The sequence below is a fragment of the Phocoena phocoena genome, chromosome 19 (assembly GCF_963924675.1).
Source record: "Phocoena phocoena chromosome 19, mPhoPho1.1, whole genome shotgun sequence".
Lineage (NCBI taxonomy): Eukaryota > Metazoa > Chordata > Mammalia > Artiodactyla > Phocoenidae > Phocoena > Phocoena phocoena.
In genome coordinates this window covers 10,668,892-10,692,936 of record NC_089237.1, presented here as the reverse complement: position 1 = coordinate 10,692,936, position 24,045 = coordinate 10,668,892, and the positions used below count along the sequence as shown (strand labels likewise).

The 24,045-nt window shown below is 52.3% G+C and overlaps 1 protein-coding gene across 1 annotated transcript; it reads right to left on the bottom strand.

Annotated features, from left to right (window-relative positions):
* Positions 1 to 1,192: 1,192 nt before the first annotated feature.
* On the bottom strand, positions 1,193 to 23,840 carry GAA (alpha glucosidase). Its single transcript, XM_065896663.1, has 20 exons — positions 23,827 to 23,840; positions 20,436 to 20,984; positions 19,291 to 19,436; positions 17,462 to 17,627; positions 17,282 to 17,378; positions 16,660 to 16,779; positions 16,461 to 16,579; positions 16,243 to 16,374; positions 15,231 to 15,341; positions 14,608 to 14,721; positions 14,426 to 14,510; positions 13,848 to 13,965; positions 13,350 to 13,483; positions 4,743 to 4,894; positions 4,431 to 4,579; positions 3,254 to 3,395; positions 2,703 to 2,846; positions 2,122 to 2,286; positions 1,662 to 1,814; positions 1,193 to 1,252 (listed from the first exon to the last, which is right to left on the bottom strand). The coding sequence occupies exons 2-20, from the start codon at positions 20,958 to 20,960 to the stop codon at positions 1,193 to 1,195; spliced, it is 2,832 nt and encodes a 943-aa protein (XP_065752735.1). The 5' UTR covers positions 20,961 to 20,984; positions 23,827 to 23,840.
* Between the last annotated feature and the right edge of the window lie 205 nt (positions 23,841 to 24,045).

The following is a 24,045-nucleotide window of genomic DNA, read 5'->3' as shown; positions in this document are numbered from 1 at the left end:
CACACACACACCCTCCATATGACCTGACCATATCACACTTGCGGTGTTTGCTCAAGAGAAATGAAAACATGTCCGTTCACAGACTGGTCCATGATTACATCATCTTTATTCACAATAGTCAAAAACTGAAAACAATCCTTACATCCATGTAAATTTAATAAATGTGGCACCTCTATCCAATGGAAAACTATTTGGCAATTAAAAAGCACACAACATGGATAAATCTCAAAATAGACTAATTAATTAGACCAAAAGAAATACATGCTATATGATTCCATTTATATAAAATTCCAGAAAATGTAAACTAGTCTACAGTGACCAAAAGCAGACCAGCTGTTGCCTGGGAACAGAGGTGTTGGGGGTAGCAGCTTAGTGTTGGGCAGGGTCGGGGGAGGGTGTATCTCCCACCACATGACTGACACCAGGCCTGGCTGGATGTTTTCGAGTCATCTTAGAGGTGGGTGATACTAGGGTGTGAGGTGGGGACGTGAGGGTGCTGCTTTGAGCATGCACACCCTGCCTGGGAACGTCCAGGGGCCCATCAGGGAAGGAGTCCTGCTTCTGTGTCAGGGCCTCTAGACACATCCTCCTTACCCTGAATCTCAGAAGGACCGGCAGAAGCTTGATTGCAAATGCCCCTTTTATTAAAAATAATTGCACTTCAGATTAAGGGATCCCCAAGTCCTGTGAATTCTGCTGAGTGTCTAGGCCCACTTGTCAGACTGGTGGACAGCCTCCACTCGTTGTCGGGGGCAGCTGCCCAGAAAGCAGTCTGCAGCGGCCTCCCAGCTCTGCTTTCATCAGGTCAGAGCAGCAGCAGAGCTGCCCAAGGCAGGACCTTGGGGTGCAGGTACCACCCCATACCAAGCACCACCTCTGCGTCACAGGCAGGCAGTGGTGACTGACATTGCATGCGTCACAGTGACAGGCTACACCAAAGCAAATCTTCCAGTAAACAGGGCACCCCTCAGGGCACTGACCCGACTGGGATCTGGACAGAAGACTCGGAAGAGCTGCTGGCCCAGAGCCTGGGGGGGCAGACTCACAAGCAGATCCGGGTGTTCAGGGATGTCAGTGACATGCGATTCGGGGTAAGTGATCTGATCCAAGGGCCCACATACCGCCGGCTGAGGCTGCAGGTGCTGGGCTGCCGGGAGGTCTGTAAAGGAGCAGCACACCACTGGGCCCCAGGTTAAGACCAGCTGATGAGGAACTGCTCTCCCATCGTCAGCGAGACAGGGATGTCCAGGGTCTGGGGACAAGAAATAGGAAAATTTGCTTGGCAACAGAGGTGGGGCAGACAGCAGTCTGTGGACATGGGTGGACGGTGGACATGGGGTCTGACCTAGCCCTGGGAGCGTCTCGCTCTGTTCCCTCTGAGCACTCTTGGCAGTGGCCGCCTTAATTTGCTTTGGAAATGAGCTGCCCTTTAACCAGGGGCTGACAGTGTGGACACAGGCAGGGAAAAGATGTGAAGTGTGAGGGGACTGAACCTTCCCACTCCTCCCCACAAGGATCAGTTCCTCTCCGCCCCTTGTAAGGCCTGAGTGTCCTCTCCCTTCTGGACAGGGAATCCCATGATGCCAGCTCAGCGGGCACCTCCCGCCCCCTCGCCCACCCTCAGGGACAGGCCTTCTGGCCTCAAATGTAGGCTCTCTTGCCTCCGTGTCAGGGCCGTAGGTGAAGTTGGATACAGAAACGCCATTGCAGATGACTTGCTGGGGGGCTGTGGCCACCCCCAGGACGGTCACCTTCCTCAGCTGCAGGCCAGCCCCCTCACTGCTCACGTGCACCAGCTGGTTCATGATGGTGTTCTGGCCGAAGCAGAGAGACAGGACCAGAGGTGTGAGCAGATGGCCTGGGGCAGGAAGCCCCACCAGCGCAGGGCCTCTGGACAGCAGATGGGGAGGGCAGGTCGGCAGCACACCCCGTGCAAACCCTAGGACACTGGCGCAGTGCAGGGGACTCCAGCCAAGGCAGTTGGCCTACGGGCTCTTCTCCCCTTCAGTCTGCTTGACCCAGGGACAGGTGGCCATCCCAGGACCCCAGGCCAGCTCCCCTCACCAAGTCAGGATAATCACCCCAAGACAGCCTCCAGCCTAGGCAGATCCCAGAACTCACGTTCCTGGCCAGGAAGATGACCTGCGTGTACGCCCCACGGTCCAGCACTCCTAGGCTCTCCCCATCGTCCCAGAACAGCTCCCCTCGGGCCTCCCTGCTCGCAGTCAGGGCCACGGCCAGGGCCATGGGCTTCTTGCGGGACTCTGTGGTTGTGAGGCCAGGGCCCTGGGAGGGGGTGGCCCACGTCACTGTCCCAAACCTGGTGGAGGCCTCCAGACCCAGGCGTGAGGAGCACTAGGCTGGGACAGTGCCGTGCTAGAAGAAACCAGGATCCGCAGGACAGCCCACGGCCGAGCGGCCTGGAGGCCCGTGTACACCTCAGAGGATGTGAGGCCCAGAGAGGTTTGCAGACTGACTGACAGACTGTTTTCTGAGAAAGGCCAATGAAACAGGCCTCTCCTTCACCAGGCCCAGGAGCAAGTGAGTGCAAGGATGTATCCTGTTCTTCCCCAGCCCAGTTCATCCTCAACCTTCAGAAGGATCATCTCTGCCTGGGGGCAGACCCCCAATTGAACAGAGGCATGTGGGGTCCCAGCAACCCCAGGGCTGGACAAATAGGATCAGGGGCCCGGCCCAAGTACCTGCATGGGGATGATGTGCCCGGCCCGGAGGTGGAGGTTGATGGTGTCCAGTGGGGCGGACAGTGTCACCCACTGCCCCTCGCTGTGGATGGCAGACGTGAGGGGTGCAGGAGGTGGGAGGCTGCCAAAGGCCTCCACTGGCACCTGGAGGGGGATGTCATGTCACAAAGGGTCCTGGGCATTGCCAAGCTCCTGTGCTGTTGTCGGGAGCTGGGAGCAAAGATCTGGCCACATGGTGGGGACAGAGCATGCGAGGCCTGAGCCAGGGCTCGGGTAGGGCAGGTCAGAGGACGCAAGAAGGGGCAGGAGTTTGGGAGCAGAACTGGAGTCCCAGCTCAGCTCGGTGGCAAGTCACCCACTCAGCCTCGGTTTCTCCATCTGGAAAATGGGTCCTGTAAGGCTCACACAGGAAGATGCTGATGGAGCACCCAGGTGAGGGCCCTCATGTAGCCAGGACTCCTTTTTCACTCTCTGGTCCACACGGATGGTGCTGGAGGGAAGACCCGCTCCATCTCCCCCGTCCTCCAAAGTTTCAGGGCCCCAGGACTCACCATCCGCAGGTCGTACCACGTGCTGCGGGGGAAGTAGCCAGTGACCTCAACCTTCCCGGCCTTGAGCACCGGGGTGATGAGCAGAGCCTCCCCCCACAGGAGCTGGCGGTCCACTGTCCAGGTGCGGGGATCCTCGGGGAACCTTCAAACAGGAGGGACGGGCAGGGGGGCCTGGTGACCTCTGAGGTCAGTGGGCTCAAGGGACCCATGGGGAGGCATGGACAGGAGCCAGAGGACCTGGGTTACATGTGGCAGGGCCGGTTCTGGCCAGCTTAAGTCAAGGCAGGAGCCAAGAATAACCTCTCCCTGCCCGACTACTTGGGCATGACCTGTTCACATTACCTGTTTGCAAGTTGTGTTCTTGCCCACATGTCTATCTGGCTCTTGCCCACATGTCTATCTGGCTCTTGCCCCTGGTCTGAGTTTCTGTACATTAGGGACAGTGACTGTCATTTTGTTGATAATGTTTTCTCCCGTTCGATTGCCTTGACAATCTATGTTCAGAGCAGTTTTAATATTTTTCTGCTTATGTTCAAAGAAGTGTTACTTTTTTTTCCTAAATGAAACCTCCTTCCCTTTGCTTTTTTGCTTTTGATGCTTAGAAAGCCCACTCCTGACAGGTCATAGAGAAGCATTCACTTCTGTTTTCCTGCAGCTTTTCTACAGCTTAATTTTTGACATTTAACTACGTAATCATTTGGAACTTAGGTTTGTACAGATGAGTGGAAAATAAGTTGATTTTTGCAAATAGCTAACTAATTACCTTACTACTGGAGAATCCTTTAATCCTCTGATTCGAGGTGCCATTTTATGGTACGGTAACTTCTTAGATATGCTAAGTCCTACTTGGGGGATATCTATTGGATTTCTTTAGTGGTCTTGTCCCCTTAAGCCCCAGATGGATTCAATCATGATAGTCTTATAACTTGTTTTACCATCTGGGAGGCCTGGTCTGTACTCAGTGTTCATCCTGGGTTTTTCCGTTATCCAGTGCTCCCTGCCCTGAGCTGGAATCTAATGGGTGGGAACTGGGGGTTCAGGGGGGCACCTCAGTGGGGAGTGCCCAGATTTTGCTGCAACCTCCTTCCTCTCTCAGTGCCCAGAACACCCCCTGCAGCAGGTTAGCTGCCCTGGGGTCAGTGGGCCGGAGGCCATCACTCCCAACCCAGGCACTCACTCCAAGAAGAGGGGCCGGGCCACGGTCTCGCCTCTGACGTGGGCCCCATGGAACAGCGTGTAGAGATAGGGCAGCAGCATGTAGCGCAGGGCAAAGGCCTTCCTCATGGCTTGCTGTGCTGTCTCGCTGAACCTGTACGGCTCCTGCGGCTGCAGTGGAGGGAGTGGAGGAAGCACCTGGGATCTAGGACCATGGACTCCGAGGTCCCCCCACCCCAGGAGACCCAGCACTTCGGGCCAGCCAGTGCTGGGCTCATTGGCACAGAAAGTGGCATTCTCCAGGGCACGGCATCCCCTGCCGCCCCCGCCCTACCAGGTTGTTCAGGCCATTGTGGTTCCGCATGAAGGGGTAGAAGGCCCCCAGCTGGGTCCAGCGCACACACAGCTCCTCCGAAGTGTTGCCCAGGAAGCCACAGATGTCGGCCCCCACCAGGGGCACCCCCAGCAGATTGAAGAGCAGGATTTCTGGAGGGCAGAGTCAGATGGGCCTCCAGCTGCTACAGTAGGAGCAGTCTAGGGCCAAGGAGCCTGACAGACATGTCTGTTGAACTGGCTGGAGGCAAGGATCCCTCCCAAAGCCCCTCCCACCCAGCCCCCACCTGATGGTCAGTACACCAATGGCCACTGCACCTTGCACTTGTGGTCAGCAGAATGACAAGCCGCATCTGCTCCCTAGCTCGCAGGGTGGGCAGGGCAAACCAGACCCGTTAGGGCTGAACTGTATTTCCCTCCAAAGTAAGTTCTAGTCCTAACCCCTGGTTGCCATATTTGGAAAAAGGGTCCTTGAAGATGTAATCAGGTTGAGAAGAGGACGTTAGGGTGGATCCTAATTCACCATGACTGGTGACCTTATCAGAAGAGGGAACCAGGTACAGGAAGCACAGAGGGTCCCAAACAAGATGAACCCGAACAGACCTACACCGAGACATAATTAAAATGGCAAAAGTTAAAGAGGATTCTAAAGGCAGCAAGAGAAAAACAAAGTTAATTACAAGGGAACCCCATAAGGCTATCAGCTGCTTTCTCTACAGAAAGGTTGCAGGCCAGAAGGGAGTGGCAAGATACATTCAAAGTCCTGAAAGGGAAAAACCTGCAACCTAGGATACTCTACCCAGCAAGGTTATCATTTAGAATAGAAGGGAAGATAAAGAATTTCTCAGACAAGCAAAAACTAACAGAATACAGCAATGCTAAACCTATCCTAAAAGAAATACTGAAAGGTCTTCTCTAAATAGAAAAGAAGCAAGAATCTATAGGAAAAAGAAAATCACAATTGGAAAGTAAATCACCTAAGCCAGTACAAAGATTTAAAAAAAAAAATCAAAAATATTTTTGTGCAAGCAATGATAACTACAATGAACAGCAAAGGGATAAACATGAAAATGTAAGAGGACATCAAAATCATAATATGTGGGGGAGGGGAGTAATAAAATATAGATTTTTTTTTTTTCAGAATGTGTTTGAGCCTGTATGGCTACCAGTCTAAAGCAAGTAGATATAGTAACAGGTTAACATACTTGAAAAACAGGTTACCACAAATCAAAAACATAAAATTGATTCACAAAACCCAAAAGAACACAAGGAAAATACAAAAGAAAACCAAACCATAAAAGGAGAAACAAAAAAGAAGAAGAAATACAAAATCAAATGGAAAACAAGGTTTAAAATGGCAACAAACACATATCAATAATTACCTTCAATGTCAATGGACTAAATGCTCCAGTCAAAAGACACAGAGTGGCAGATTGGATAATAAAACAAGAGCCTACAAGGTGCTGCCTACAGGAGACCCACTTTAGGGCAAAGGACACACATAGCTTAAAAGTGAGAGGATGGAAAAAGATATTTCATGCAAATGGGAATGACAAGAAAGTGGGGGTAGCAATACTCGTATCAGACAAAACAGACTTTAAAACAAAGCCCATACAACATTTTCAGAGATCTTGTTTTCTCATCAGTGACCCAGGTGTAACCAACTCTTTCTCACGTTACAGGTCATTGAGGCTTAGTATTGTAAACTAAGATGGGAATATAAAAATACAGAATTCTGACCCATGCATGAAATTTGCTAGCTACTGTTTTCTACTGTAGCTATTAGTTGCCATTTCTTTAGACGCTGTGCTACTAAAATTTCCTAGATGACAGGGTTCTCATTCCTCTGCTAATAGGAATCTTTAGAAACTTAAGTGGCAGGGGTGTGCATGTGGGCTATTATTCGCTCAGAGTTGAAGATGAGAGGGGGATGGTGCCCTTGACTGTAGTGTGGCTACCTGAAGTAACCACAGGTAACCTTGGGCTGCACCATGCTAAAGGGCAATGGGATCTTTGATTGTCAAAGTGAACATTCAAAATGACTTTTATTAACAACAAAAAATGATTAAATATAATTCTGTATCTTCAAAAAAATAAAGGCCATAAAGAAAGATAAAGAAGCACACTATATAATGATAAAAGGATCAATATAAGAAGAGGATATTACACTCATTAACATATATGCACCCAGTATAGGCGCACCTAAATACATAAAACAAATACTAGAAGACATAGAGAAATTGATGGGAATAAAAATAATAACACGAGGCTTTACCATCCCACTGACATCAATGGACAGATCTTCCAGACAGAAAATCAATATGACAACAGAGATCCTAAATGACACAATAAAACAGACTTAATATCTTCAGGACATTACATCCAAAAAAACCCCAGAATACACAGTCTTTTCAAGTACACATGGACTATTCTCTGGGATAGACTATATAAATACTAGGACATAAAACAAGCCTCAACAAATTTAAGAGGATAGAAATTATCTCAAACATCTTTTCTGACCACAACAGCATGAAACTGGAAGTCAACCACAGAGAGAACAAATTACATGGAGACTAAACAACATGCTACTAAAAAAAAAAAAAAAAAATCTAAAAATGGGCAGAAGACCTAAATAGACATTTCTCCAAAGAAGATATACAGAATGCCAACAAACACATGAAAGAATGCTCAACATCATTAATCATTACAGAAATGCAAATCAAAACTACAATGAGATATCATCTCACACTGGTCAGAATGGCCATCATCAAAAAATCTAGAAACAATAAATGCTGGAGAGGGTGTGGAGAAAAGGGAACACTCTTGCACTGCTGGTGGGAATGTGAACTGGTACAGCCACTATGGAGAACAGTATGGAGGTTCCTTAAAAAACTACAAATAGAACTACCATATGACCCAGCAATCCCACTCCTGGGCGTATACCCTGAGAAAACCATAATTCAAAAAGAGTCATGTACCAAAATGTTCATTGCAGTTCTATTTACAATAGCCCGGAGATGGAAACAACCTAAGTGTCCATCATCAGATGAATGGATAAAGAAGATATATACAATGGAATATTACTCAGCCATAAAAAGAAACGAAATTGAGCTATTTGTAATGAGGTGGGTGGACCTAGAGTCTGTCATACAGAGTGAAGTAAGTCAGAAAGAGAATGACAAATACTGTATGCTAACACATATATATGGAATTTAAGAAAAAAATGTCATGAAGAACCTAGGGGTAAGACAGGAATAAAGACACAGACCTACTAGAGAATGAACTTGAGGATATGGGGAGAGGGAAGGGTAAGCTGTGACAAAGCAAGAGAGTGGCATGGACGTATATACACTACCAAACGTAAAATAGATAGCTAGTGGGAAGCAGCCGCATAGCACAGGGAGATCAGCTCGGTGCTTTGTGACCACCTAGACGTGTGGGATAGGGAGGGTGGGAGGGAGGGAGACGCAAGAGGGAAGAGATATGGGAACATATGTGTATGTATAACTGATTCACTTTGTTATAAAGCAGAAACAACAAAAAAATCCCAATGGGTCAATGATGAAAATCAAAGAGAAAATTTAAAAATACTTTGAAACAAATGATAATGGAAATACAGCCAAACAAAATCTGTGGGATTTGGCAAAAGCAGTCCTTATGGCGAAGTTCATGATGATACAGGCCTTCCTCAAAAAAAAAAAAAAAAAAAAACAAGAAAAACCTCAAACAACCTAACCTACCACCTAAAAGAATTAGAAAAAGAAGAACAAACAAAACCTAAAGTTAGCAGAAGGAAGGAAATAATAAAGATCATAGAAGAAACAAATAAAATAGAGATTTTAAAAAAATAGAAAAAAAATCAATAAAACCAAGAGCTGGTTCTTTGAAAGGGTAAACAAAATTGACAACCCTCTGGCCAGGCTCACCAAGAAGAAAAGAGAGGACCCAAGTTAACAAAATAAGAAATGAAAGAGGAGAAATAACAACTGATACCACAGAAATATAAAAAACCATGAGAGAATACTATGAACAATTACATGCCAACAAACTGAACAACCTAGAAGAAATGGACAAGTTTCTAGATACATCCAGCCCACCAAAACTGAATCAAGAAGAAATAGATAATTTGAACAGACCAATCACTAGAAGTGATATAGAATCTGTAATTTAAAAAAACTCCCTGCAAACAAAAGCCTAAGACCACATGGCTTCACTGGTGAATTCTACCAAACATACAAAGAAGAACTAATACTGATCCTTCTCAAACTCTTCCAAAAGACTGAAAGGACGGAACACTCGCAAAGTCATTCTATGAAGCCACCATCACCAAAATCAGACAGACACTACCAAAAAAAGAAAATTACAGGCCAAAATCTTTAATATACAAAAATTCTCAACAAAATAAAAGCAAACTGAATCCAACAACACATAAAAAAAGATAATACACCATGATCAAGTTGGATTCGTCCCAGGGTCACAAGGATGGTTCAGCATATGCAAATCAATGTGATACAACACCACATCAACAAAAGACAAAAACCACATGATCATCTCAATAGATGCAGAAAAAGCATTTGATAAAATTCAACATCTATTCACAATAAAAACTCCTACCAAAATGGGTACAGAGGGAACATATCTCAACATAATAAAAGCCAACATAATACTCAATAGTGAAAAGCTGAAAGCCTTTCCACTAAAATCTGGAACAAGACAAGGATGCCCACTCTCACCATTTCTATTCAACATAGTATTGGCAATCCTAGCCACAGCAATCAGGCAAGAAAAAGAAATAAAATGTATCCAAATTAGAAAAGGTAAAATTGTAATTATATGCAGATGACATTGATACTATATATTGAAGACTCTGAAGACTCCACACAAAAACTACTAGAATTGATAAATAAAGCAAGGTAGCAGAATACAAGGTTAACATACAGAAATCTGTTATTTCTTTACACTAACAATGAAATAGCAGAAAGGGAGAATAAAAAGACAATCCCTTTTAAAATCACATCAAAAAAAAATACTTTGGGGAATTCCCTGGTGATCTGGTGCTTAGGACTTGGCGCTTTCACTGCTGTGGGCCTGGGTTCAGTCGCTGGTTGAGGAACTAAGATCCCACAAAGCCACACAGCACAGCCAAAAGGTAGAAAATAAAATACTTCAGAAGAAACCTGACCAAGGAAGTGAAAGACTTATATGCTGAGAACTACAAAACACTGATAAAGGACAATGAAGATGATTCAAAGAAATGGAAAGATATCCCATGCTCTTGGATTGGAAGAATTAATATTGTTAAAATGGCCATACTACCCAAAGCAATCTACAGATTTAATGCAACCCCTATCAAATTACTCATGACATTTTTCAAAGAACTAGAACAAATAATCCTAAAATTTATATGGAACCACAAAAGATCCAGAATTGCCAAAACAGCCCTGAGGAAAAAGAACAAAACTGGAGGCACAACCCTCCCAGACTTCAGACAATACTACAAAGCTACAGTAATCAAAATGGTGTGGTACTGGCACAAAACAGACATGGATTAATGGAACAGAACAGAGAGCCCAGCAACAAACCCACACACCTATGGTCAAGTAATCTTCAACAAAGGAGGCAAGAGTATACAATGGAGAAAAGACAGTCTGTTCAGTAAATGTTGTTGGGAAAGCTGGACAGCTGCATGTAAATCAATGAAGTTAGAACACTCCCTCACACCACACACAAAAATAAGCTCAAGGGCTTCCCTGGTGGCGCAGTGGTTGGGAGTCCGCCTGCCGATGCAGGGGACGCGGGTTCGTGCCCTGGTCTGGGAAGATCCCACATGCCGCGGAGTGGCTGGGCCTGTGAGCCATGGCCGCTGGGCCTGCACGTCCGGAGCCTGTGCTCCACAGCAGGAGAGGCCACAACAGTGAGAGGCCCGCGTACTGCAAAAAAAAAAAAAAAAAAAGCTCAAAATGGCCTAGAGACTTAAATATAAGACATGAGAGCACAAAACTCCTAGAAGAGAACATAGGCAAAACATTCTCTGACATAAATCATAGCAGTGTTTTCTTTGGTCAGTCTCCCAAGGCTATAGATATAAAAGCAAAAATAAACAAATGGGACCTACTTAAACTTATAAGATTTTGGACAGCAAAGGAAACCATAAGCGAAATGAAAAGACAACCTATGGACTGGGAGAAAATATTCGCAAATGATGTGACTGACAAGGGCTTAATTTCTAAAATATGCAAACAGCTCATACAGCTCAACATCAAAAAAAACAACCCAGTCAAAAAATGGGCAGAAGACCTAAAAAGACATTTCTCTAAAGAAGATATACAGATGGCCAATAGGCACATGAAAAGATGCTCAACATCACTAATTAGCAGAGAAATGCAAAATCAAAACTACAATAAGGGACTTCCCTGGTGGCACAGTGGATAAAAATCTGCCTGCCAATTCAGGGGACACAGGTTCAATCCCTGGTCTGGGAAGATCCCACATGCCACGGAACACCTAAGCCTGTGCGCCACAACTACTGAAGCCTGTGCGCCTTGAGCCCATGCTCCACAAAAGAGTAGCCACCGCAAGTAGAAGCCCATGCACTGCAATGAAGAGTAGCCCCCGCTTGCCACTAGAGAAAGCACGCGAACAGCAACAAAGACCTAACACAGCCAAAAATAAATACAATTAAATCTTAAAAAACTACAATGAGGTATTACCTCACACCAGTCAGAATAGCTATCATTAAAAAGTCTACAAATAATAAATGTTGGAGAAGTTGCGGAGACAATGGAACCCTCCTACACTGTTGGTGGGAATGTAAAATGGTGCAGCCATTATGGACAACAGTATGGAGGTTCCTTAAGAAACTAAAAATAGAGTTGCCATGTGACCCACTCCTGGGCATATATCTGGACAAAACTATAATTCAAAAAGATACATGCACTCCAATGTTCATAGGAGCGCTATTCACAATAGCCAAGACATGGAAACAACCTAAATGTCCATTGACAGATGAATGGATAAAGATGTGGTACATATATACAACGGAATATTACTCAGCCATAAGAAAGAATGAAAGTAATGCCATTTGCAGCAACATGGATGGACCTAAAGATTATTATACTTAGTAAAGTTAGAGACAAATGCCATATGATATCAGGTATATGTGGAATCTAAAATATGATACAAATGAACTTATTTATGAAACAGAAACAGACTCACAGACATGGAAAACAAATTTATGGTTACCAAAGGGGAAAGGGGGTGGGGGAGGGATAAATCAGGAGCTTGGGATTAGCAGATACACACCACTATATATAAAATAGATAAACAATAAGGTCCTACTGTATAGCCCAGGGAACTATATTAAAAAAGAAAAGAGGAAGGAAAACACCATGTGAAGACAAGGACACAGGAAAAAGACCGAGAGATGACAAAGGCAGAGGTTAGAGTGACACAGCCTCAAACCAAGGAGGGCCAAGGACTGCTGGCAACCACCAAGAGCTGGAAGAAGCAAGGAGGGATTCTGTCTAGAGTCTCAGAGAGGGCAAGGCCTTGCCGACACCGTGATCAGACTTCCAGTCTGAGAATGTTTGTTGTTTTTAAATCACCTGGGGTGTGGTACGTCGTTACAGCAGAGGGTCAGTGAGTCCCCTGAGTTGCTGAAGGGTCAGACAGCTTCCAGAGCATCTGGGCCCCGTGCCGACCCCACCACCGCTGGGCAGGACTAGAGGCTGCTGGGCTACCCTCTCCTCGTCTCCTCGGGAGCCAGGACCCAGACTGGAAGCCAGTGGGCAGGATGGGGCGCAGCCTGGGGCTGTGAGCAGTGCTGGTCTGGGTCACAGCAGGTCCTGGGAGCTGCACAGCCTTATTTTAGCTTGGTAACAACAGCTCACACCAGAACTGAAACCCAAGAACTAGACAGGTGGACACAAAGCCCAGGAATCCGGCTCTGGGGTGGATTGGCCTGCATGTGCTCAGGCTCGACCCACCATGCTGGCCCCAGGGTGAAAATCAGAGCCGGTTAGCACCCGTGGGCAGAGCCAGCAGCCACTTTGTGAAGGAGGAATGGACTTCTCACCTGAGAGCTCAGCTCGGCAGGATATCCCTGTGGCCCGAGGCTCTGTAGATGCATCGCACATGGAAGCAAGCCTGCGACTATGAAAGCACCTCCAGGCCGGGGGGTTTGGTGGAGGCTCTTTTCAGCTGTGACCTCTGGGGTCACCTCTATCCCCTTCCCCAGGGCTCCTGAGCCATCCCTGGGCCTAAGATCTGTCTGTAGCATCAGAGCTCTTGGAACAAAAATCAAAATTTTCTTTGCAGGGTGGAGCCAGGCACTGAGACAAGAGGGATGGGGGCACCCTTTGGACTGAGCTCAGATGCTATTTCATGCAGCTCAGAATGTGGTCACCAGAAGGGACATTCTGATGTTAGCATGAATCCGAGATGGGGACACTGGAAGAGGGGCACCACAGGTGAGTCCAATGGCACATGAGTTGGCGACAGGCCCCATACCACTGCAGCAGCATCTCTCTGAGGACCCAGCTCTGGGCAAACACGCCCGGAGAAGGGCCCACCCTCCGCTCCTTGCACCCCTCCTGACAGGTGTGCTCACCTGGCACGGAGTAGGAAAGCTGCTCCCAGCTGCTCCACACATCCCCTGTCCAGTGGCCGGCATACTGGCCGTGGCCGGCAAAGGTGGAGCGAGAGATCACAAAGGGGCGCGTCCCCCGAGCCTTTACCAGAGCCCTGGGTGGAGCAGGGGCACAGAGAGCTGTGTTGAGCAGGGTCACCAGGAGCCCCACCACTGCCCACAAGAGTGCCCGGCAGTGCAGCAGGAAGGACAAGCTGGGGGCAAGGAGTTGGCTTGCTGAGGTCACTGCCACTGTCTGCCAGGCAGTCAGCCCTGCCACCTGACTTACCCTCGAAGATGCACATGTCACCGGGAGGACAAACTCAAGGGAGCCAGAGGCCCTGGTCAGCCCTGGCCTCCCTGTCTCGTCACCATGCCCTTCCTCTGAGGCACCAGGCATGGAGCTGGGGTGGGGGGCGGGGGTGGGATGTAGGGACGGCTAGGGCCTCCTCCTCTCCTTCCTGCACCCTGGCCCCTCACCTGTGGGAGGCGAAGGCTTCGGTCAGGCCGTACAGGTTGTGCAGGTCGTAGTGCGTGGACAGGAACTGGTGGCTGGAGGCGCAGATGGTGGCTGCCCGGAGGGTCCCGCCAACCACCCCTGGAGGAGAGGGGGCTGTTTCCTTGGAGCCTCCTCCCGGCAGGCTGGTGCCCCCCACATCTTGAGAGACCCCTTGGGACACAGGGTGCGTCCCTGTACAGTCTCCACTTCTCCAAGGACAGGACAAGGTGATGCCGCAGGCTGTGGTCTGCACACCCAGACTTCGCGTCTGCCTGCTCCTAACCATTTTTTTCCCCGTCCAACTGCCAAAGCCTGAAACACCCCCTCTGAGGGGTCTCGCCTCAACTGCACATGCCCAGTCAGCATGACGTGGCTGGGGTCTCCCCACACGAACCTTACTCCCAGGGCACCCCTTGCCTTTCCCGGGCTGGCCGCTGCCCATCAGCTTCTCAGAAACCAGAGCTTTGAGTCTCCCAGACCAGAGAAGGAAATCCCTGATTTGAGCCGTTAAATCCCCAGCCGACTAGTGCTGGGGGGCCGGCAGGTGGAGGCAGCTCACCTGGCACGTAGGGCGGGTTCTCCAGGTTGCTGTTGGGGCAGCCATCCACTGAGCCCCTCACAAAATTGGATGGCTCGTTCATGTCCTGCAAGAGAGGCCCTGGGGGTGGGTGCCCTGCCTGGTGCAGAGAGTGGGGCCGGTCCCTGAGGCCACCGGACACCCAAGGGTGGGGCCACACTCACGATCCACATGCCGTCAAAGGGCACCTGGGCGTGGAACTCGGCCACCATGTCCTGCCACCAGTCAAGGGCCTCGGGGTTGGTGAAGTCAGGGAAGGCGGTGAGTCCGGGCCACACCTGGACGAAAGGCCAGAGGGGAGACAGGGCCCCTGGAGCCTGCACGGAGGCCCTGTCTGTCCTGACTGCAGGCAGAGCCGTAGCCTCACTCATCTAACCCAGGGATGGGTGGACTGCAAGGGGAGGAGCACGGGGAGAGGCCCCAGAATCTGCACTGCTGGGAGCCTTGCCAGCCTCCCCTCAGGCTCGACCCCCTTCCTCCTGGTTCTGGGCCTGCCCTGGACCGGGAGGTCAGGAGTCTACTGGGTGCCCCGCCCACCGGGAAGGCCTGGGAACCATCAAGAAGCCCCTGGGGGCCCAGAGGATGTGGAGGACCCCAAGGCCACCGCAACCATCTGTGGAGCTTGTTTCTGAGCTGCCCACAAACAAGGGCCCCTGACAAAAGGATTCAGGGTGGTCTTCCTTGTCAGGGGCCACTGTCACCCCCAGCTGTCACTGCCACCCCCCCTGCAGCCCCACTGCCCAGGGACCCCTGCTTTCTCCCCCTCGCCCCCCAGGCCCTGCTGTACCTGCCCAATCAGCGGCTGCCCAGTCTCATTGGTGATGAAGACCCCCCGCCTCAGACCCTCGTCGTAGGGTCGATAGGTCCCGGCAGGGCTGGAGCTGCTGATGGCAGGATCCTGGGGAGAGAAACCAGTCAGAATGAGAGAGAAATGCCCAAAGCCTCAGCACCCATCGCTGGGAAAACGGGAAAATGCTCTCGATAAACGTTAACGAGGCACAGGTGGATGTGCCCCGGATGCGCCAACACGCTGCGTGTGCGTGGACGTGCACGTGACCCCGCCCCCATTGCCAAAAAGGGCACACCTGGATGCAGGCGTTACTTTTGCTTTAAGGGCCCAGAGTTTCACAAACGTTCTACAGGGAGCGTTTATTTCATTTTGAATAAAAAGAAAAGGTCTGCGTCTGCCCTCCCCGCTCCCTGCTCTGAGTGGACCTGGATGCTGCTGCCTTCAGAGGGGCTGCAGGGATGGAAATGACCATCAGCCCAATTCCAAACGGATTTCCTCTCCTGAGGGGTATCCGTGGGGGCGACCATTTGGTTGTCTTGGCTCCCCCTCCTCTCCTCCAGCCCCCCAGCTGTATCAGACCCTGAATCACACCCCTCTGGCTGCAGGGACTGGCCCAGGGAAGTGTGTCTGTCTGCTGAGCCACTCAGATCCTGCCCTCCTTCCCACAAGCTGACCGCAGGGAGGCAGGGCCAGGAGTCTCACGGAGCTTCTGGGGTTCCAGCCGCCCTGGCACACAGCTCCACCCGGCCCTTGCTTTAAGCTGTTCAAGCAACCTACAGCCGTAAGGCTCCTGAGCCACAGACAGATGTCTCCAGGGACATGACTGGATAGCAGGAGTCAAGTCTATAAACCTGATATCCCCTCGATATCAAAGACCCTCAGAAACATTCTCAGTGCCCATGGCCACCATGAGGACGACGCCACTGAAAGTTGGAGCCGCCAGACACTGGGCCCCTCTCCTTCCAAAAGAGCCGGCTTCCTGTGGCACAAGAGGGGAGGGGGCACTCACAACAATCATGATGTACCGTCGGCCACTTTGGTGGAGCTCCTGCACCATGGCCGGGAAGTCCCCAAAGCCGTCCTTGTTGAAAGTGAAGTCCCGCCTGGCGTCCATGTAGTCCAGGTCATTCCACTGGACGTCCTGCAGCCACACCACAGGGTGGTCGGGACCCAGGCTCGTTGCCCCCGCCCCACCCTGGGGGCCCCAGGCCCCTCCCCGGCACTCACCAGAGGGAAGTGTGCCCTGGTCATGTTCTCCACAACCTGGCGGGTGATGGCGGTGGAGGAGTAGCCCCAGCGGCACAGGTGGAAGCCCAGGCCCCAGTACGGTGGCATGAACGGGTAGCCTGGGAGCCAAGGCGACCGTGAGCGGGCAGGAGGGGCTGGGGAGGGAGGGGCCGGGGGCCAGGGCCAGGGAGAGGCCTACCCACAATGTCCAGGTACTGCCGCACCACGCTCTTGGGCTCCGGGCCCAGGAAGATGTACACATCCAGGATCCCGCCTGTCGACCTCCAGCTGAGGGCTGGGCTGGGCTGCAGGACCACATCTGGGGGAAGCAGCCCTGGGGCTCAGAGACAAATACTCACCACCCCCCTTGCCCAGGGCCTTCAGCACTGCACCAATGGGCCAAACCACCGCTGGAGAGGCGGGGTCCTCCCACAGGGAGCTTGGGGGCCCTGGGACAGTCACTCTGAGCCCAGCTTGCTGAGATCCTTGGAGCAGGACAGGAAGACGCTGAGCAGCTGGGCCTGGGGCCCCTTTTTTTGGCCTCAGCCCCACCCCGCCCAGGTCAGAGGTCCCAGAGCCCACCTTAGAGGCACTGAAGGACAGAGCTGGCAGAGGCCACAGCCCAATGGTCATTTCTCGGAATAGTGTATGAGACCCGACCCCCTGCCTCCTCCTCTACCTCCAGCCTGTCAGATAGGTGCAGAGAGCCCCAGCCCCCTCTCCGAAGGAGGGGGTGTGGCTGCACCAGGGAAACCCTGGCCGGCAGCTCAGAAGCAGAACTGGCTGGGGGATGTGGAGGGCCCCAGTACCCCCTTGCTTACCCATGGCATTGCTGTTCAGCAGGAAGACCCCGTGAGCTAAACCGCCATCCTCCAGGCCCAGGTAGAAAGGGTGAGAGCCATATAGGTTCACGTCGGGCTGGGACATGGCAGACACCCTGCTTTACGTCCTGGCCCATGAAGCCCCTCCGATCGCACACCCCTCCCTGGCCGCCCCTTTACCGTAGGCGCGACGTCCCTGTTCCAGAGAGTGACCTTGGTCCAGTTGGTGCTGAGCATCAGGGGCCCGAGGTGTTCGGCGAGGCCCGTGATGTGCTGGGACGGCAGGGAGGTGGACAGCTGCAGAAACTGGTCGGCGAAGAACAGGGGGGCCACTGTGGTGTTCAGCCTGCCAGGAAGAGACCAGGTGGCCTCGCATAAGAAGCCAATGGCCCCACGAGCCCTGACCACAAGCAAGTGCCGGGCAAGGGCTGCCCAAAACCCTTCCAGTCCTGGGAGTCATGGCCCTGAGCACCTCCCAGGAGGGCCAAACTGCTCCCAGACATCGTGGAGCTGCCCAGCCAGGGGCAGTTAGGGTGCCCCAAGGTTCCATGGGATCAAGAGGAAGGCAAAAACCACGTACAGGGTCCCTCTCTGCATGGCAGACGCATCACGGCTAATTTCAGGGGACAAATTCCTGCTGCACCCCAGCAGCCCCTGTGTTAAGACTTTGCTCACCTGCCTGTGGGTGTCTGTGCGTGTTCAAGACCAAGATCTGATAAAATGCTTAAAAAACTTCTCTCCAAACTCCGCTCGCAGGTCAGCTTCTCAGAGAGGCCCCCCAGCTGCAGAGCCAGCCCACACCCTGCATCTGCACAGCCCGTTTCTACCTCCCTCTGCTATGTCAGTCCTGGAAGCAGGTCCACAACACCCGGCCACAAAATGAACAGGCCACAAGAGAAAGAAATGCACTTCACAAGGCAAGTGCTCTGAAGATTTGGGCAAGTCCAAGTTCCCTCCTTCTGAGCGTGTAGCAGAGTTCGGTGCAGAGCAGGGCCTTGTCAGCCAGCACATATTCGTGTAGGACTATGTGGGCAAAGTGCATGGGATGCGTCCTGGGAAAGGTGCTTGCACAGCCCAGCGTCAGGGCCAGTGGGCAGCCGCGGCAAAACTGCTGACCCCGTGGCTGGGGGTACCGGGGGGCGCTTCTGGGCCAGAGCGACACCGGACACTTGGACTCACAGCCACAGCGTTTGAGTCTAAAAGATGCTTTGGTGCATCTAATACCTGGGGGGTGGGCTGGGGGGAGGTGAGGGTGAGACCAAGCAACACCCTTATCCTCTCCACAAATACCCTTGAGCTCTGCTGTGGGTCAGAACTGCTCTAGGAGCTGGCGGTTCAGGAGGGAACAGGAAAGGCTCCTGCCTCAGGCAGATGGCAGCCATGGTCCAAGCAAAGGTAAGGTCCCGTGGGGGCACACAAACCCCGGAGGGACATGGAGCAGAGTGGCCGACAGCACGGACGCTTGGGCTGGGCTCCGTCACCTGCCAGCAAGCACCGGGCCTCTCTATGTCTGTCTCCCCATCTGTAAAGTGGGGATAATAACAGCACCTACGTCCCAGTTGTTATGAGGATCGGACGAGTTAATCACTGCAGTGCCTGATATACTGATGTGTAGTATGTGTAGAATAAAGCAGGCTTGGGGGTGCTGCCTGGAGTGGGGTGCCACTTGAGACTGGACCAGGGTTTCTCAGCTGAGGTACTACTGACATTTGGGCCGATCGCTCCGTGTTCTGGGCCGGCCTGTGCACTGTAGGGTGTTTAGCAGTATCCCTGCACCCTAATGCCCAGTGGTGACAACCAAAAATGTCTCCAGCTGTTGCCAAATGTCCCTTCTGAGGACGGGCCTTTGAGGGCTCGGGGTGGAGGGAACAGTAAGCACCAGGGCCCTGCGGGGCAAGGAACAGCCAGGAGGCCAGAGCAGGAGGGTGGACCACAAGAGGGTCAGGGACGATGCCCTACAGCTCCCTAACCCTCCCAGCAGATAATGGGCACAGAAACTGGGCACTCACAGCACCCGTCCATCCAGCTTCCGCCGCATGATCACCCCGAAGGGCTCCTCTGAGAACTCCACGCTGTAGAGCGTGGACGGCGCCTGGCTGCGGACACGTGGGGTCTCCAAGGGCACCTCATAGCGCTGGTTGGCGGGATCTTTGATCTAGAGGACGAGAGCGGTGTCAGGAGGCCCTTGGTGGCTGGCTGCCCCTGCACACCTGTCCACTCCATCCTTCACCTTCCAGAGAAGCGAGGCGTCAGTTCAAGTCTCAGGGTGGCCGCACACAGTGTGGGCGTGTGGACAGATTGGTCCACATACCTAAGCCTGTTTCCTCGTCTATAGAGCCAGGAGAGCACCTTCTGTAGGGTGTGCCAGGTAAGACACAGGAAATCTGGATTTCAGATAAACCATTTTTTTAGTATAAATACATCTCAGATATTGCACGGGACATGCTTACACTAAAAAAAAAGACTAATTCCTGGGTTATCTGAAATTCATATTTGTATTTTTATTTGCTGAATCTGGCAACATTTTTCCACCTGGCATATCTAGTCACAGGGTGAACGAGAAAACATAATTAGAACACCCAGCCCTTGTCTGGTACATAGTCATCACTCAGTAATCCACGGCTGTCATCAGTTACTTTGTTAAAATAACAGGGCCGTACTGAATTATGTGCTTCAGGCTCTCTCACCTTTGTGTCTGCACATTCATTCAGTTGACAACTTTTTACTGAGCACCTGCTATGTGCCAGGCACTGTTCCAGGGGCTGGGAAGCAGCAGGGAATAAACCAGACAAGAGGCCCTGCCCTCAGTGGCTGGGATCCCACTGCCCACTGCCTGGAACAGCCCCCCTTCCTCCCTCTCCACCTTTCCCCTTCCTGACTCCTACTTTATGTCCCAGCTGGGATGTCACTTCCTGGGGGCGACCTAACCTCCCACCACCTTGCCCTGAGCCCTGTCCCCTAGAACATGTTGTAGAACCTCCTAGTGACTGTCTTAGCGGCCCACTGTTCCCTGAGCGTAGGCACTGTGTCTGCTCACACCCAGACTCCAGGTGAGGGCATAATACACGTCTGTGCATAAACAAACACCCCGTAGAGTCTGTCTTTATCCACTGTCCACACACTCTCTGCCCCTGCCCAGCCCCCGCCCGCCCACCGTGAAGTGGAGCCGGCTCTCAGTCTCCATCAGCACGTCCAGCCGCAAGGTCATGATGTCCTTGGGGAAGAAGGTCGGGGTGGCACGGATCAGGGTGGCCGTGTAGCCCGTCTCGGTGGTGGTCAGGTTCTCCAGCCTGTAACTGGGATAGTTGGGAGGGAAGAAGCACCAGGGCTGCCCCATCTGGGTGCCCGGAGGCCACCTTGCAGGCATGTAGCAGCAGCCCCGGGCCTCACACTGCTCCTGGGTGATGGCCTTGTCTGGGGCGCAGTCGAAGCGGCCGTCGGGGGGCAGGTCGCACTGTGTGGGTGCTTCCCTGGGACTGCCGTGGCGCCCTGGGACAGGCTGGGGCCCTTGGCCGCTGGCTCTGGGCTGGCGAGCTGGGTAAATCTCCTCTTGGGAGAAGCTGTGCAGCTCCTGGGGGACCACGTCGAAGTCATGAAGCAGGATGTGCCCCAGGATGGCCAAGGAGACTAGGGCGCAGACCCCCAGCAAAGGGCAGGAACAGGGTGGCCACCTCGTCATGTGTGGGCAGCGGGCCCAGGAGGCCTGCAGACAGAAGAACCAGGCTCAAAGGGACGCAGCAGGGAGTGGCCGGGGCCTCAGGAGACTCTCAAAGCGGCTTCCAGACATGAACTTGTGGCCGCCCAGCAGCGCACAGGCTAGACGTGAGGTCTGGTGAGGAAGCAGGGCAGACCTGGGGGAGGGAGGAAAAAGGAAAAGGAGAGAAAAGTCCCAAACAGGGAGTTGCAGAATCCTGTGCATTGTGAAGTCTTTTAATATTTTACAAATAAACGCATCTAGAATGCCTGTAAAAATAATAACACACAAAGACCCACGTGACAGATCAAGTGGAACAAACAAGTTCCCACAGTAGATAAGTCCCGCTCCCGTATGAAGACTGGCCGAGGTGAGTCTTGGCCAGTGGGGTGGAAGTGTTCCCTCCTTCCATCCCTCTTGGGCTGACCAGGACGTGGATACAGCCTGTGAGGGGTCTTGGGCACTGCAGCCCAGGTCAACACTCAGGGACAGCCAAGCACAGAAGAAAAAGCCTGGCCCCCAGGACTGGGCAGGCGGAGCCCCTCCCCGCCCCTGCAGTCAGGCTCGTGTGGGGTCTGGTTCTGGGTCTCTGTCACAGCAGCTGCACTGGAGCCTCACTCTGGTTACTTTGGTACTAAGACTGTTCTTACCTGTGTCTTGATTATCTGTATGTTCTAAATATTTTATAGGGAACATTGCTGGTCCAGCTCCTCCAAGGAGCAGCAGACACTGATATGGGACTAAACACGCAAGGATTTTATTAGGGGGGTCCTTTTTATCTGTCTGAGAGAAACTGGGGAGGTTGCCAGAGAGGGTTGAGAGCACCAACACACCCGTGCAGGTCTGACCCCGTGGGAGGGCGGTGTGGATTCAAGAGCCCCAGACTGCCATGTAGGTTAGGGAAGCTTGGGCAAGGCCACAGGGTTGGGGTTCCCTGAGCCAAAGTTGGCCATTAGAGGGGTCCAGGTCTCCCAGAAGCGGCCTGCCCTAGCGTTAAGGGCCAGGAGGCAGCGCCTCGCAGGAAATGCAGCAATGATTTCAGAGCACGGCGGCTGAGCCTCTGTCAGTGAAGCTCCCTGTGGTGGGAGGCCTGTGAGCTGCATTCTCATGGCCTCCAGAAACATGCAGGTGTTGGGGAAAAGTCACACGCCAGGCAGAAGTGCGCCCAGGTCACTGAGAGAGTCCAAGCCTGTCACAGACACAGACCGGTCACCTGGAACATTCTGGCCACCATGGGTCACCAGTACGTTAGATGCAAGAGTGAACTGTTTTCATTCACAACACTTATGGCACCAAAAGCGTGGAGCTTTTTCTCACCAACCAATTCTCCCATTCTCTGGACACCAGCCGGGTGTCCAATTCAATTCAATTCTGACACGAACTCCCAGAGTTAGTGCAGACCCCACAGGTTGCGGGCTCAGTCCCACACGACTTCCCCCACTTCTGACACTAACCACAAGTCCCAGGTTGTCACCGGCTCTTCTGACCAAGCCACTATCAATTCCGGGGTTCACACAGCACCCCTCACCTCCTCAGGTTCAACAACTGGCTAGAACAACTCACAGAACTCACTTACTGTTACCTGTTTATTATAAAGGATACAACTCAGGAACAACCAGAGGGCAAGGTATGGGGAAGGGGTGCTGAGCTTCTATGCCCTCTCTGGGCTGGCCACCCTCTGAGCACCAAAATGTGTTCACAAGCTTGGAAGCTCTCCAAACCCCAACTAGTTTAGGGTTTCATTACGTAGGGCATGAATGATGAAATCACTGAGCGCTGGTGACTAACTTAATCACCAGTCCCCTCTCTTAATCAAGAGCTTCCTGCCCAGAGGAAGCCCAGGAGAAAGTTCCCACCCTCGAATCCTGCCTTGGTCCTTCTGGGGACCAGCCCCCATTCTGAAGCTATCTACAAGCCCCCAGTCATCTCACTAGCATATAAAAGACACTCTTACCACCCCCAAGATTCCAGGGTTTTTAGAAGTTGTGTGCCAGGAACTGGAGACAAAGACTAATATCTCTTTTTTTATACCACATAGTGTCCCAGCTTCACCTGACCCTGCCAGACACATTTGTGATCATAATGACTCAGAAACTAAGGAACTCAGAGTGGAGTCCAGGGGTCCTCACTTGGGAGCTCTTGGGCAATGACCTCAGCCCTTCCCACCCAGACTTCAGAAGCTGCAGAGGTGTCCAGAAGCACGGCCAGGGCAGCACCCCATGCCCTTCCCTGCTTCCAGTTTACAGACAGGGAAGAGAGCCTAGAAAGGGGAAGAGATCCTAAAATGGGGAAGAGCCACACTCACAGCGCTTGACAATTTAGAGAGAAAACGGGGAAGAACTGAAGGTCAGTAGATCAAGTGGCACTGCTGACCCAGTGGGCCGGTCACCCCGCCTTCAGGTAAGTGTCTCAGAACTGCTGCTTCCCCAGGCCACGGTGGTGGTGTAGACAAGCTGGGTTCAAAGCCCAGCTCCACCACCGGCAGAGCGAAGTAAAGGGTTCTCAACCTCCTGTGCCTCAGCTTCCTCCCTGTGAACGGGGGCAAGCGCAGCCTTCCTCGCCCAGCTCGGGGGCAGTGAGTGGGAACCGTGGAGTTTCCGGGGTCCCCGATGTTACTGGAGTCACTGTCGTTACTGCTGCCTCCTGCCGCGCGCGGCCCTGGCACGGTGTGCTCAACTTCTCCAGTAGGAAAGCACTGACCAATCCCTCTATCGATCGACCCCTCCCATTTCGGGCGTCACGACTGCCCGCACCCGCCAAGCCTCCACTCTGTGGGGTTGCCGCGGACCTCCCCTGCCCCGCCGTTCCCTGGGACCACTGCAGCCCGGGTCCAGCAGTCAGGTCGGCTCACCTCCGGGCACGCACGCCCGGCCCGTACCAGCAACTTCAGGATCCAGCGCCCACCAGCGCAGCGGCGGCGGGTCATGTGACAGCCCCCTGCGCAGGCGCCCTTAGTGAGTGCTCGCCTCAGGGATGCGCCCTCTGGTGGCGGGGCGCTCAGTGGCTTCCCCGGAACGTGGGAGGGGCTCAGGGGGCGCGCACCTTGCAGGGGAGAGCTCTGGGGGAGAGG

Bases quoted from the DNA above. Each gene is read 5' to 3' on its own strand.
- GAA (XM_065896663.1), bottom strand. From the start codon at position 20,960: ATGACGAGGTGGCCACCCTGTTCCTGCCCTTTGCTGGGGGTCTGCGCC. The intron at 17,379-17,461 runs GTAAAGGGGCGG...GCCATGTCCCAG, and splicing joins ACAGGGACGTCGCGCCTACG to CCCGACGTGAACCTATATGG. The intron at 2,847-3,253 runs GTGAGTCCTGGG...ATCCCCCTCCAG, and splicing joins CGTGGTACGACCTGCGGATG to GTGCCAGTGGAGGCCTTTGG.